This window comes from Jaculus jaculus, chromosome 12, assembly GCF_020740685.1.
Source record: "Jaculus jaculus isolate mJacJac1 chromosome 12, mJacJac1.mat.Y.cur, whole genome shotgun sequence".
NCBI classification, from domain to species: Eukaryota; Metazoa; Chordata; class Mammalia; order Rodentia; family Dipodidae; genus Jaculus; species Jaculus jaculus.
The window spans coordinates 68,129,106-68,145,472 of record NC_059113.1 but is presented as its reverse complement, the minus strand read 5'-3'; the positions used below and the strand labels follow the sequence as shown (position 1 = coordinate 68,145,472).

The 16,367-nt window shown below is 37.8% G+C and overlaps 1 protein-coding gene across 8 annotated transcripts in view; it reads right to left on the bottom strand.

The window, feature by feature from the left end:
• Nucleotides 1-5,576: 5,576 nt before the first annotated feature.
• Kiaa1109 (KIAA1109 ortholog) overlaps nt 5,577-16,367 on the bottom strand; it is a 240,137-nt gene continuing 229,346 nt past the window's right edge. For all 8 annotated transcript variants that reach the window (XM_045130867.1, XM_045130873.1, XM_045130872.1 and 5 more), the window contains 5 exons: nt 15,256-15,459; nt 12,822-13,016; nt 12,004-12,138; nt 9,126-9,291; nt 5,577-5,995 (listed from right to left, as the gene is read on the bottom strand). In XM_045130867.1, the coding sequence (XP_044986802.1) occupies nt 5,779-5,995; nt 9,126-9,291; nt 12,004-12,138; nt 12,822-13,016; nt 15,256-15,459 (917 nt within the window). In that variant the 3' untranslated portion in view covers nt 5,577-5,778. The remainder of the gene's footprint in view (nt 5,996-9,125; nt 9,292-12,003; nt 12,139-12,821; nt 13,017-15,255; nt 15,460-16,367) is intronic.

The following is a 16,367-nucleotide window of genomic DNA, read 5'->3' as shown; positions in this document are numbered from 1 at the left end:
AAACAGCTTATGATGTTTTAGAACAATACTGATCCTGAGAAAGTGAAAGTAGAAATGTTAATCGGTAGTGTTCATAAAAAGCATGACAGTTCTGCAGAAAAGGAGTTACAAAACTTAGGCATTCCCACCAGGAAACTTCCTGGGGGATATGTTCAGTACTTAATCAAGGGCTGATAGTAGACTCCCAGAGCTGGGAACTACCTAGATCCACTCCCCTATGAGGGAGGATATGATAAATTCGGTAATAGATAAATGAATTATGAAGGAATAAGGAGGCTATGGCATTCTCTTCCATTTATAAAATGCTTAGCAAGGACACGTAAGCCTTGGTACTTATACTCTAGACAAAAAAGAAAAGAATTCCTGGAAAACATTAAACCAGCCTTAAAATATTGGTGGTCTTTTGGATAGAAACACTTTTATAATAAATATGAGGATTATATAAATAATCTAATAAGTAAAAAGAGATGGCTCTTTGCTCGGTTTATAAAAAATAAATAACCTATTGTTCACCTTACATCCCTTACCCCAAGCTTCTATTCATGTAAAGCTGTGGTCAATGGTGTGAGACATGCTTCTCAGAAAATGGGTACATTCCTGCCTGATAAATATTACATGTATGCTTACAATAGAACAATACTTAAGATTGTTTAGATTAATGATTTCTGAGATCACTTGTTGGCTTGCTAAGTTTCCCTGTTCAATCTGTATAAAACCTTCATAAAACCTTCAGTAAATTGCAGCAGCATATTCTACCTAGAGTGTGTCTGTCTGTCATTTCCTCACCGAATCCTGAGTTCTCCTTGAGCCTTCGCCCTTGTTCTCCCTCGGTCCTGATCTCCCCGAGAGTCAGTCCGCGGCACCTGTCCCATAATACTTCTCTACAATAGTTTCTAGAAACCAAAAAAGGACAACCAGCACACAGATACACAGACATAAAGACAAATTTCCCAGGAAACAAAAAAGATACTTAAATGCTGCAGTTGGTAGCCTGTCCAGTGAATGGGCTCTGCCAGACAGGCACGACCCATCTCCTTTTTATCACAACCAGAGTCAGGCTGGGCATGGTGGTGCACGCCTTTAATCCCAGCACTAGAGAGGCAGAGGTAGGAGGATCAGCGCCATGAGTGTGAGGCCACACTGAGACTAAATAGTGAATTCCAGGTCAGCCTGGAATTTTCAGGCCCCACCAGTTCAGAGCTTTCCAGCTCCACCAGAAGGGGTCTGGAGCATCCTTGGGACCCCCTAGCCCTAGGTAATTAGTGGCTTGTTGAGCTTACTTCCCTGGGCTTCCTGATTGCATCCAGAAGCCAGATTTGCTGAAAACGAAACAAAGCAGACCAGAGACACACAAAGAGGCATCCAATTCACTGATAGGCAGAGAGCTAAATGCCCTCCAGAAAATGCTCTACTATTGATTCTGGGGGCAGAGGGGTTGGGGTGGGGCCTCAGTGATACTGGATGAGGCCCCAATTGTAAGGGTCCGAGAACCACTGAAGACAAACCCCAGACTCAAATAGTATGTAAAAGCAAAGAGCGTTTATTCTGAAGAATCAGCCAGCATGCGGGGTTGACCATTCATACAAAATGGTGACCCCAAGAGGAGCTCGCAGGCTCCTTTAAGATAAATAAGGAAGATTTTGATGGGCAATTAGTTCTACAGTTTGATTGGCTAATTTGAACAAAGGTTGAATTTGATTTGTTCTAAGATCTTTGAGCCTGGGTTTTAAGGGGAATTCTGAGTAGGTGAGGTAACCCTTATTATGATTGGTCTACAATTACATCTGTACGTCCTTGATTGGTTGGGGCCAAGAGGACTTGAATTTCCAGGAAGTGACTCAGCTCTCTGGTCAGGACAGTCACCGATTAATGGCCCTTTGTTATAATTTTAGGCTTAGCCTGGGAGGTGTTTTGCTGAAGCCTTTCATGGCGCTGATTTAGTTCTTTCATGGTAATAGGGTTCTATGTAATGGAATCAAGGATATGGCAGATATCTAGCATAGCACTTTGGGTAAGGCACTATTAATTATCTTAGATAATATCCAGGTAACCAGGTTCCTTCTATTAGACTTTAGAAGACACCATTCTATAGCAAAGATAGGATCATGATAAAGCAAGTCTAACAAGCGCTCTATGGACTGAGGTATCTCTGCTAGTTAAATGTTCTCTGTCAAGTACAGAAATTGAGTAAAGGTATTTAGACATGCTTATAGCAGTTGACTACGCCAAAAGCATGGCTCTCATCTCAAAAGGGATAAGAGATACTTTATTCTGGAGCCAAATATGAGTGACCATGGCTTGGGAACACAGATTTAGGTTACCCCAAATTCCATGTTCCTACGTGTTAACAATTTTATGAAGGTTTTATAGTTACAGAACAAAAGAAAGCTATAAATCAAGGCACTTTTCACATACATTTGCTGACCATCAGGTAGGCAGGTTATAGCAAAGTGGGGCAATCTCCACCATCAGCATAAGATGCTATCTGATGACATTCTTAACCCTTGGGTTGGTGGAAGCTGAAGTATGTTCTTTTATCCCAAAAAGTATTACACCTGATCAACTGATAGTCGTGAGGATGCTAATTCAGACACAGAGGTGGGCAATAAATGGCTATCAAGGGGCTAAAGGTAGCCCAAGGTAATTTGACTCTGACTTGCAACATTCCATCTCTCTGTGATCACAGGAGCTTTTCATTCAGCCTTGCTAGAAGTAGGTGCAGCAGATAAAGCTGTTTTCTGGGAACTCTAGTTTACAAAGTCAATAAAATAAAAATACATTTATCAGTACAATGGAATCTAATAAGTAAAAATATGATCCTATATTTTGCATGAAATCATTTTGAGATCTTTGTTTTTCAAGGTAGTCTCTCGCTCTAGCCCAGACTGACATAGAATTCATTCTGTAGTCTCAGGGTGACCCGTGGTGATCCTCCTACCTTGGCCTCCCAAGTGCTAGGATTAAAAGATTATGCTACCACATCAGGCCATTTTGATTTTGTTTTTAACTTGCCTTATGTCTGATGACAAGTTAAAAAAAAAATAGGTGCTTCAGGGCTGGAGAGATGGCTTAGCAGTTAAGGCACTTGCCTGCAAAGCAAAAGGACCCAGGTTCAATTCCCCAGTATCCCTGTAAACCAGATGCATAAAGTGGTACATGTGTCTGGAGTTCATTTGCAGTGGCTAAAGGCCCTGACATGCTCATATTCACACAAATAAAAATAAAGGTGCTTCATGACAAATAGTTTGGAAATAAGCCCTATAGTAAACCTAAGGTATTACAATTTTAAAGATTATGTGAATTATCAATTAGAATAAAACACATGCTAGCCAGGTGTGGTGGCTCATGCCTTTAATCCCAGCACTTGGGAGGCAGAGGTAAGAGGATCATCATGAGTTTGAAGCCACCTTGAGACTACATAGTGAATTCCAGGTCAGCCTGGACTAGAGTGAGACCCTACCTCATAAAACAAACAAACAAACAAACAAACAAACAAACAAACAAACAACCCACATGCTACTTAAAATTTAACCAATAGACCTCTGGAATCTATACAGCTGGCTATGCTGTTTTTCCAAGGGCAAATCACCGAGATTATCTTTATTCTTTCATTGTGTGCCTGTGTAGTTTATTAGCTATCTGCAGTTTGAAAGCTACTACCTACTTGTACTTCATAGCAATTTATATTCCCACTGGTGGTAGTGCACAAATGTGCTAACGTTCTTATTTGTTTTTCCAATACAATCACAGACATTTTTAATAAACTTTTTATTTATTGCTAGGGATTTAACATAGCGTCTTGAACTTGCTGACTACATCTTTTACCACTGCGCCACATCTCCAGCCATACAGATTTTACATTCTCCTCTTTTTATACCATTATCACAATAAATACCAGAAATGGAGTTTTTATTTGTCACATCAGTAGTATGGAAAATTTCTTATTATTTAGACTATTGCATATTGCTTCTTTGAAGCAGAAAATTAACACATATAATAGGACTCATTAGAGAACTAATTAATCAATATTTGTTTTATGAGGCAACTAGCTTTCTGGCAGTATGAAGCACTAGAACCAAAGTAGGAACTGAGGTTTCACTAGCAGAAAGAGTACATACCTCTGGACAGAAGCTGTCAGGTGAGCTGGAGGGGATTCAGAGATCTACCTGGTGACCACTGAGACAGTTTAGCAGGAGGAGGAGAGAATTGTGGTCAACGCCCTTGTTGATACTTACTATGCACAGGCCTGTGGCTATGTGGTTCTTCTGGAGATGATGTTCTGTCATTTAACCTGCCATGGACAAAGCCATCTTTCCCACTTCCCATGCAAAGATCTATCAGAGGCTTTATTATTTTCTAGCTCTAAATTCTTCAGTTCTATCATCTGTGCAATCTTTAGACTGTCTTAGCTTAGCCAGATTTCCAAACTGCATTTATACCTACATCTGAACATTTACTTTTATTGTTTTCTTAAAGAATTCTTTGTTGCCTGCAAAGCCTAATTACCCAGGTTTGATTCCCCAGCACCCACGTAAAGCCAGATGCACAAAGTGGTATATGCATCTGGAGTTTGTCTGTAAGGGCTGGAAGCCCTGGCATGCCCATTCTCCTTTGTCTTCTTCTCTTCTCTCTCTCTGCTTATAAACAAATATTTTTAAAAAGAAGAAAACAATTCTTTGTTAATAACATGTACTTAATTTTGGTCAACCCCCTTCCTCCACAAACTTTTCACTCAACACTACTCTTCCTTGCTTTTATCCTCCCACTCCCACTATTTCCCCTTTAACTTTTATTTTTATTTATTCACTGTTATTTATTAGTGCTGAAGATTGAAGGATTACTTTAAATTCTGTAGTTTTTAAAAATTATTTTGTGTACATGCACATGTACACAATGTATTTTTATACATGTACATCATACACATATACATATGTTTTACAAATTATACCTTCATATGCACAAAAGGATACATAGAAACATATATGTAAGAAATGCAGTGTAATGACAAAATTGAACATCTATACACTCACCATCAAGCACAGAACACCTAATGATGCCTCTCCTGAGCCATGTCCTGGCTATATCTTCCTAGAGCTATTTGTTATATATACTTACATAAGTATTATCTATGAAAATATAACACAGGATAGGCATCTACAAATTACAAAGTATATTATAAAATGACATAAAGATCCAAACACATGGACTGAAGTCATTATTGTGACTTTATTACAATGGTTATCAACATTTTAGAAGTATACAATCATATTACAATTACTCAAACTATATACAAATAGGTATTTGTACAAATCTACATTAAAAAAAACAATTAATGACCCCACAAATCATATTATCAACAAGATTTTTTTCTAAAAGTTATGGCCAATAACAAATTCTGCAAATATCTTAAATGCAGGAATCATATTGCACATAATACAATTATAAACCTTAAGAACATATCTTTATATTATAACTGTTTTTAACAAACTTCACATTATCATGCAATACTCACTATACCCAGAATGGTGGAGCTAGAACAAACAGGTTAACTTATCAACCTTTAAAATAATGGCCACAAAATCAAAATTTTTTTTTTTTTTTGTTTTGTTTTTTTGCGGTAGGGTCTCACTCGGGTCCAGGCTGACCTGGAATTCACTATATAGTCTCAGGGTAAAATTGAATTCTTTTGAAGTTCTATTTAAAATTATACTTAAAACCACTCCAGTGTCATAAAATTTAATGGACACAGTCAGTTTCCTCACAGGTCAAGTTACTATGTTAGTGTTCTTCTTTGTCTTTTCCTTTTTTTTCCTTTTCATCCTGTAGTGCGGTGCCCAGCTTTTTAATGAGAACAGACAGAACCTTGTCCAGGGGGTCCATCACTCCTCTCTGAAGCCACTTAGGAATAGTAGTTCTGGCATGATGAAAGCCCAATTTTTGAAGAATATAATCAACACCTACTGGATCAATCTTTCTTCCAGTCCAAGAAATTAGCCTAAAATAATAATTACAGATGATCATTGTCAGGTAGTGGTATACCCTTCTATAGCCCTGAGGGTAGGTCTATGCACATCACTGAGTGTCCTTTCCAAAGGTATGCTTGAATGTTTGAGCTTAAGCGTTCCGGATTCACCAGGGTCATATCACTCCTAAAATAATGTATGTGTATAAGTATCTCTGAAAGACAGCAATAGTATTGGTGGAATTTCATTTTACCTAATTCATTTTCGGCCTGTTTTATGGCTATTTTAAACATTTGAAAAAAGATACTGGTTAAAAGATGTGCCAAGTAGCACAACAGGAGAAAAGCTAAAATTTCCCAGAGTGCTATGTGCTCAACATGTTTAAAGGGAGAACCATTTTGTGGGGGCTTGACTCAGATGTCCCTCATAAACTTGTGTTCTGGATGCTTGATGGCAGTTTGGGAGGTGGTGCCTTGCTGAAGGAGGTGTGTTGCTGTGAGTGGACCTTGAGTTTTAGTAGCCCTAGCTTGCCAGTGGTAGTGGGCTCACTCTCCTGTGGGCTGTATCTACCTGCTGTGGTAGAGATGACATCCAGCCTTTGTTCATGCCATCTTTTTCCTGCTATCATGAAGCTTCCCTTCCAGACTGTATGCCAAAATAAATACTTTCCTTCCATAAACTGCTTTGGGTCAAGTATTTTGTCCCAGTAATGAGAAGGTAACTGAAACACATTTTCTCTTTTCCTAATGTGTCCTTCCATGTGCAGGACAAGGTATTCATGTCCAACTCCTGATATTTTTCTTCCTGTATTGATATTTATCAGACCAGCAAAGTTAACAGAGGATGTGAGTAGTGTGGCTCAATAACGCACTCTCACTTTCTTTGGAAGCCACTTATTTAGGTCTATTCCTGTATGTTTTTAAGAATAGGTCCCTAAGCAAGTTAGCTGAAGAACTGGGTGGAACTGGTCACTGTCTGTGGCTAGGTGAATTCACAGACCTGCTGACTATACAACTCCAGTCCACCCTCACCCCGAGTCCTGCATTACTGAAGCACCACAGGTAAGTCAAAGTTTGGACTCTGTAGTAGAAAGTCAATGCTGTCAGACAGCCAACCTATAATTGAACTATAACTATATTTATTTCTAGCTGTTTCTCTTCCATGCATTGATCTTCCAAAACCCCACAGTTAATAAACATTTTGCTCCTGTCCCAACCTCTCCCAAAACCAACCAAACAAATAATAATAATTACTAACAAAGCCATTACTTCCCCTATATACAAGGTTCCATCATATAATGGAAATTTGTTATTTTTGAGTTATTGTAGCATTAAATGTCTGAATAATAACTTTAAATAAAAACATCAGGCTACAGAGATGGCTTGGAGGTTAAGGCACTTGTCTGAAAAGCCAAAGGACTCAGGTTCAGTTGCCCAGTACCTATGTAAAGTCAGATGCACAAGGTGGCACAGATATCTGGAGTTCATTTACAGTGGCTAGTGGGAGGCCCTGGTGTGTGTGCACTCCCCCCCCCTAATATATATTTGCCTTCTTCTCTCTAGTATAAATAAATGACTAAAATAAAAAAAATCATCTCACAGGGGCTGGAAATATGGCTCAGTGTCACAATGCACAATACTGTACTGGCATCTAATGGGATTTTTTTGGATACTATCTAAGGATTCAGACAGTTGTACTTTGAATCATAAAGCAGATGAAAGTACAAAACAGGAAGGCTGTGTTAATTATAAATAGTGTACAAAGCAAGTACCACTAATTGTAGCAAATATTACAATTAAAATTTGAAGGAAAGTTAAGTTTCATTAGTATAGAACATGACTCAGTAAAGGAAAATGTATCTGATAACATTAAATTCAACATTCTAAGCATAGTTTTAACCTGCTTAGCATGCAAGCAGGAGGATACTATGACACTGTGGATTCTATTTAATTGTTATAACATGGCTCCTTACTGATGAGGTATGACTTCTATTGCATCTTGTCACTGTGGCTGTGTAAAACACCTAAAACAACATCCTGGTGAGATTTGTGAAAGCAGCCAGTATAAAGAGAGTTATTTTTGACTTTTAGTGATTAACTGAGACTGCCACACTAGGCAGCTAATAAGTGCTATATTCCCAGTGTTTGTATTTATTTTTCTTCATCTAGGAAGCACTTACAAAGGCAGGAAAGAAGTACAGAAATAGCAGTCAGAGGTTAAGAGTAGCTAACTTGTACATTTAGTTTATTAGGTAACCAGAGTTAACCTATATGTTATTCAAATGTTTTCTTATAATACTTGTGGTTTGAATGTGAAATGTTACCCATATGCTCATGTGTTTGAACATTGGTCCCCAGAACGGCACATTGTTTTGAAAAACTTAGGAAATATATCCTTGTTGGTGGAAGTGAATCAGAGGGGTTAGGCCTTGAGGTTTTAATAGCTTGGCAACACTTCCTGTTGTTCTCTGCATTCTGACTACAGTCATAGTGTGACTAGCTGCCTCACATTCATATTGCCATGCCTTCTCCTTCCTTCCTTAAGTTGCTTGTCAGGGATTGGTGACAGCAATGAAATAATAGGAGTGGGGCCATGTGGTTCAGAGGCCTTTCAAACTGGTTTGCTAGAAGAAATAGAAGAGTTTGGGACCTTAGGACAGAATAGCCCTAGATTGCTACTAGGGAACTCTTAATGACCTTGGGGACTTTTGAAGTTCAGGTGAATGCATTTTGCATTATAATATGGCCATGACTTTATGGGGCCCAAGAGAGACAGAATGCAAAGTTCTACATAGGTTCATGTATTTGCATGTTTGGTACCTAGCTGGTGGTGCTACTGTGGAAGGCTATGAAACCTTTTAGAAAGTAGAACCTTGTTAGAGTAAGTGGGTCATTGGGGAAGGCCTTATGGTTTAATAGCCTGGCTCACTTCTTATCTACCTGGTGCTTCCTAACTGCCACATACATTGTGACCAGCTGGGACATGCTTGTGCTACCATGTCTTCCTTAACATAATGGATTCTATCCCTTCTTAAACTGTGAGCCAAATAACCATCCACCCTTAAGCTGCTTCTGGTCAAATATTTGGTAACAGCAATGGGAAAAGTAACTAATACAGTAAGCCTACAGATGTGATGATGTATGTACCCAACTATTCATTTACCTAAGAGTAGGTTCCAGATGCCATGTGTTGCACATGAAATCTCTCCAGTCCACAGTGGTGTAAGTGATGCTATCTTCTCTGTCTTTGTCAGAGGAGTTTTCATCATGTACAATTATTGGACTTTTCTGTCCTGGTCGAGTAGATAGAATCCGAGGTGGAAAAATTGCTATATGAAAAGATATTAGACAGATATGTATTATAAATTTATTTTAAATCATTGTAACAATATAATAATTGGCTCTCTCATCTTATCTATTACCTTGAAAAGCCCTATTTATACTTCTTAAAAAGTATCTTTTAAAATCCATAGGTAACACCAATTATTAGTATTTCTTTGGAAAAAAAAAGGTTGATACCATGGAAAGAATACTAAGATCCTTGACAGAGGAGGTTTCCTAAAGAGTGACTAGTAACTAGTGACTGGGTGTGCAGGCTACATCTATAATCCCAGTTACCTGGGAGGCTGAAGAGGGAAACTACTGGTTTGAGGAATGTTTATGCTTATTTTGGCCAAAACTTATAATATATACTTTATAGGTATTACAATGCCTTTATCACTAAAATCCCCACACATTGGGCTGGAGAGATGGCTTAGCGGTTAACACTTGCCTGTGAAGCCTAAGGACCCTGGTTCAAGGGTCTATTCCCCAGGACCCACGCTAGCCAGATGCACAAGGGGGCGCACACGTCTGGAGTTTGTTTGCAGTGGCTGGAGGCCCTGGCGCGCCCATTCTCTCTCTCTCTCTCTCTCAAATAAATAAATAAAAATAAACAAAAAAATTAAAAAAAGAAAAAAAAATCCCCACACATTACAACACTTTGTTATTAAAAAATCACCTCTCTTTTTCTACCCAAATAATGTTTTATAACTGATTATTTTTATAGTATGTAGGATTGAATTCTGACTTCCTGCATGTTAAGTAAATGGTCAACCAGTAAGCTACATCCCTCTCTCTCTCTCTCTCTCTCTCTCTCTCTCTCTCTCACACACACACACACACATACACACACACATATAGTTTTTTGTATAGTCTTACTAAGTTGCCTGAGTTGAGCTTGAACTTGCAATCTTACCATGTTAACCTCCTGAGTATATGGTAAGCCCAACATAGGCCTGTACCATCAGGTCCAGCTATAATAGTTTACATTAAAAGAGATTTTGTTTCAGATATATAGTTCTAGGTAGACTAAGACCAATATAATATTTCAAAGGTTTCATATTTGAGAGAAAAAACTGGCAGGCTTTCAAATATAAGTAGATCAAAAAGAATTCTGAATATCATAAGCTCATACAGAATCTGTTTTTCTACATTAAGTTTAAATATTAAAGCAAAGGGAAAAAACTAAGATGACTAGTGACTGTTACATTTTACAGCAGATTTTGTAAATACTGTATAGTATATGTATAGTATACATATAGTAGGTATGATGCAGAACAATGACTAAAGCCTGATGTAACTCTTACTATCATCATTATTGACTTTACTCTCTCACTAAACTTTGGCATAGTAATGGAAGAGCAATTTGATCTGTACCATGCTAACTTTGTACTCTTTCAATATGATCTTTTGATAATCTGCTTTTATTTGTGAAGTATCTGCAAGGTAAACTTTACTTCCTCAAACAATGACATAGTATGATAGTGTGACCTACACCAATTATATTCTCCTAAGGTACTTTTTAGTTAGAATCTTGTGGAGCCAGGTCTTGTAGCATAGCTCTGTAATCAGCTACTTGGGACACTGACACATCACAAATTCAAGGAGTTCCTGGGCTACAGAAAGGATTCAAGGTCAGCTTAGATAACTCTGAGAGAGACACTGTTTCAAAAACAAACAAACAGGGCTGGAGAGATGGCTTAGCGGTTAAGCGCTTGCCTGTGAAGCCTAAGGACCCCGGTTCGAGGCTCAATTCCCCAGAACCCACGTTAGCCAGATGCACAAGGGGCACACACGTCTGGAGTTCGTTTGCAGTGGCTGGAGACCCTGGCGTACCAATTCTCCTATCTGCTTCTTTCTCTCTGTCTGTCGCTCTCAAATAAAACAAACAAACAAAACAAAACGGTAAAAGGGACTGGAGATATAGCTAAGTAGTAAGGTGTCTGCCTCGCATGCAAAGGCCCTAGATATAATCTCCAGTACTGAAAAAAAAAATCACATCTGTTGCCTTATCATTATATCTTAATATTTGAATAGATATCCAATTGTGTAATATATATTCATTTATTAAATAAATCAAACACCATGTATTTTGGACAGAATCCCATTTCCAACTACTTCATTCTTTTAATCAGCTATAGAGTACTGCAATATACTTAATCAGTTCCAAATATATATTAGGGTTAATGTATATATATATTTTAATGAACAAACAAGTTCCCAGTGAGGAAATGTGCTAGCAAGCTCATCAATGTAAAACAAGCCCAATGAGGTCTGATTTATGAAACCAAAATGCTCTCTGCATTCAAAAAGGATTTATGTTCTTATTCAACTAAGTGTTTCCAATTATGTGGGTAACTAATCAACTTTATTATGTAGTTGTTTCTTTACTTACTTTATTTAAATTTTCAGTATTCCTCACATTTTCCTACTTTGAAGGAATCACAAAGTCTAATTTAAGACTTTTATGACACAATGTATATAGTAAAGTACAACATACCCTTCAGTGTCAGGTATGGGTAGAAAGAATGCCATGCACTCAGCACATACACAGAAAGTCTGTCCTATAGTCTTAGTAATGCTACTAACATTTAAAACCTATAAAGAAAAGGGACATAGCCTCATCTTTATATCACTAGACCCTAAAGGCTCCCTCCATGTAAATCCACTAATAGCTGCTTTTCCTTCAACTTGAGAGAAGAAAATAACATGCAACCCACCTTTTTCTTTTTCTTTCAGATAAGCTGACACTAGATCATGGAGAAACATGATGAGCTCGGCATCCATGGTCACACAGATGTGGTCAGTGAACTCTGTCACCACACTGCACTCTACTTTTGGCTTCAAGTTGGCATCTACAATGACAAAGTTCTTTTAATAGTAAAAGGTTTCATGAACAAGTCTTCTTCACATCCAAAATATTTATTTATATACAGGTCCATGAAAATACATCCATTTGAAATGCAAATGTACAGAAATGAGTAATTTCTACATGTGATTAAAAACTGATGATAATTTAGTAACACACCTAGTATGTGTCATTTGTTCCTCATAATAGCTCAGTAAGTAAAATTCAATAATTATTCCTAGGATTTGTGAGAAAAGGCACAGTCTAATTTGTCAGGAGACATATAGCTTGTAAGAAAATCAATCAATCAATCTGACTTACAAAATCAACTTCAGGGCTGGAGAGATGGCTTAGCAGTTAAGTGTTTGCCTGTGAAGCCTAACGACCCTGGTTCGAGGCTCAATTCCCCAGACCCCATGTTAGCCAGATAAACAAGGGGGCACATGTGTCTGGAGTTTGTTTGCAGTGGCTGGAGGCCCTGGTGCGCCCATTCTCTCTCTGTCTCTCTCTCTCTATCTGCCTCTTCCTTTCTCTCTCTGTCGCTCTCAAATAAATAAATAAAAATTAAAAAAAAATCAACTTCATTAAATTAATAAATATGAAAATGACTGTTGAGGAGATAGTAGTAGTTTGAAGACTTTTAGAATTGTCGTAGTAACTATAAAAATGAAAGACTATTTTTCCACACACCCTGTAATGATGGTTCTTGTGGCTCTTGAACATGAATAGATTTGAAGGCAAGCTGCATCCTTGGTAATGCAAAGATAGTCTCTGTTTCATGGTTGTAGCTAGAGCCTCCTCTGAATCCACTCAACAAACTAGAATTCTTCACAGTAGTACTGTTCTCCGTGTTATTAGCATCAACATTGCGAAGTAAGTTCAGCTCTACATGCATAACATAAAGATAGGTAAGGGTCAGGTTAAATCAGTGGACCCTGATACACGTTTGGCTTTAAAGATACTACAACAAACTTGTCAGCATAGGCTAGAGCAATACCTTACCTCAAAAAAACCAAGGGGGGGGGGAACTTTATCATTTTCAAGTTAGAAATAATCACAGTTTTAAAAAGAGCTGTATATAGAGCTTTGAAAGAAGGCCAGAAAATAACTGATGCACAAGCATGAAGAAATGTGTTTCATCCTCAATACCACATTTTTAAAAAGTGCCAGGTATGGATACAGCCATGACCCTGGAACTCCTTGTTTAGTCTAGCCTAATTGAAAAGCTCTAGGACAGTGAGAAACTTTCTCAAAAAAAGTGGGGGGCAACATTCCTGAGGAATGACGTTAGTGGTTGTTCTTTGGTGTCCACACCTGAGAACATGTACATGTACATTCACACACAAACATGTGCACATACATAAAAAAAGCTGTATACATACACATATCACTATTGTTAAAAACCACAACTCTGTAATGTGATATATATAAATATAAACCCAAGTTATAACTGGTTTTGATTTTTCCAGCTTTAAAATGACTATTATTCTCAGCCGGGCATGGTGGCACACGTCTTTAATCCCAGCACTTGGGAGGCAGAGGGAGGAGGATCGCCATGAGTTCAAAGCCACCCGGAGAATACAGAGTAAATTCTAGGTCAGCCTCAAAAAAAAAAAAAAAAAACAAAAAAAAAAACCACCTATTATTTTCAATTGCATTCATGCTTGAACTTGGATTTTATTAAACCTAAAATCTCCGTATATTGAATACCTCACAATATTATAGTTTTGGGGATTAAATATGATCCTGACCCTTGAAATTAGATAGAAGTCCTAATTTTACCAAATGTATACATTATAACTATCATATAAAATTATTTTTCTAGATATACCAGCAGCAATTCAATATGTGGTACACCTTTGGAATCTCCTGGTCCCAAAGAAACAATTTCCTAAAATTTCTACTTGGGAAAACAGTAAAACAGGCACAGTCATTTAATTTTCTCCCTTACACTCCTTTGTTCTTGTAAGATTTTTTTTTGGTTTTTCAAGGTAGGGTCTCACTGTAGCCCCGGTTGACCTGGAATTCACTATGTAGTCTCAGGGTGGCCTCACACTCACGGCGCTGATCCTCCTACCTCTGCCTCTCTAGTGCTGGGATTAAAGGCATGTGCCACCATGCCTGGCTTTCTCATAAGATTTTTAATTGTCCCTAACATCTACCTTTTAACATGAAAGCTATTCTTTCCATGGATTCAAGTCATCTTTTTCATTGTGAAAGAGGGCCATTTTGAAATAAAATATTCTAGTCTTTTTGTTTTGGTTTTGTGAGGTAGGGTCTCACTCTGGCTCAGGCTGACCTGGAATTAACTATGTAGTCTCAGGATGACCTCAAACTCATAGTGATCCTCCTACCTCTGCCTCCCAAGTGCTAGGATTAAAGGTGTGTGCCAACACGCCTGGCCTTGAACTCTAGATGCATGCACCATGTTGTCTATCTGGCTTACATGGGTCCTGAGGAACTGAGCCTCAAACCAGAGTTATTAGGCTTCACAGGCGAGCGCTTAACCACTAAGCCACCTCTCTAGTCCAAAACATTTTAGTCTTAATTAACATTTCTTAATAGCTTGCCAAAACACAAGCTGATTGATAGAATCGATACTTAAGTACAAACTCAAAAACAAACACAAAAGAGCTACCAAGCAAGTTATCACAGAACTGGTATATCTAATCAAATTTAAAAAACTGATTTACTCTTTTGTTCCAGACAGGCAGAAACTTATGTTTGTAGCATTCTTTTAGTTACCTGTACAATAAATTTGCCAAACCAATTTTTCGCATAACTACACAACTATAAAACTATTTTTCTAATATTATTTTCTAAAACCTTCCAAATTACCAAAAATGTTACTGAACCTAACAAATTTTATCTTATTTATTTAAAATCAATGTTATTTTGAATGGTTTTTGTTACATATAAAATAATCTGAGCCTATGAAATGCTATATTACCAGATTGGTGATTCATGTACTAAGCAATCATTCCTTTATCAATAGACATAAAATTAAAATTGTGTCAAATCATGAAAATTTAACCTCCACTTAAATTCTAAACAGTCAACGAAACACCAAAAATAAATAGGGGGAAAAAAAGAAAATAAGATCTACAAAGACTTATATTTCAACCTTCATTCCTTGTGGCAGTAACATAATTAAACCATTCTTTCACACTTGCTACTCCATGGGGTGGATTTTCATGACGGCGCCTTGTTATCTTGGTTATTGTTGCCATGGGACTTTCCAGAGCACCACATGGTTTTGTAACCATGGTGTTATGACCCAGATGAAAATCCAGTGTTTGTACAATATATGTAGAATGATCACTAGAGCCTAGAGCAAAACAAAAATACATTCTTAGAAGTGTCAAACTATATTTGGATCCAAGAAAATAATTGTGGCCTCAAAGTAATAGATTCAGCTAAAACATACACAGATAGGAAGGCTATGAAAATAAAGAATAAATAAATGAGGGAAACAGATTATTTCCTTAATTATAACAGGATGTATCCCAGTGACATGAAGATTATCAGCTATGTTTTTCCTTTATCCTTAATCACTAAGAAATCACCAAATATGCAGGAGGCGGTAGCTCACACCTGAAATTCCAGAATTTTGGAGGTGAGGTCACCCTGGGCTACACAGAAAATTTCAGGCTAGTCTAGGCTACAGAGTAAGAAATTTACAAACAAAGAAAAAGAAAAAAAAAAGGAAAAAAAGGGCTGGAGAGATGGCTTAGTGGTTAAGACATTTGCCTGCAAAGCCAGAGGATCCCAGTTCGATCCTCCAGGACCCATGTAAACCAGATGCACAAGGGGGCGCATGCATCTGGAGTTCATTCGCAGTGGCTGGAGACCCTGGTGCACCTATTCTCTTTCTCTTTCTCTCTCTAATAAATAAATAAAATATGCATTTAAAAAAACAAAGAAGGAACAAAAAGGGGTGGGAAGGGGAGGAGGAGGGGGGAGGAGAGGAGGAAGAAGAGTGGGAAGAACAGAAGGGGGAAGAGGAAGAACCACAGAGCAGGCTTGGAGATGGCTCAATGTGATTAAGAAACCACAGAGCAGAACATTTCTCAAAGCAACTGGGTTTTATCACCATATCCAGGTACAACTTTGTCCACAGGTTTTACAACATAGTCTTGGCTTGCAAAGAATCTCCTTACCCTAAAATTATCTTCATGTTTTTATAAGAAATATTCAGGCCTATTATTATGTTAATGCAAATCACAGAAGCACTAA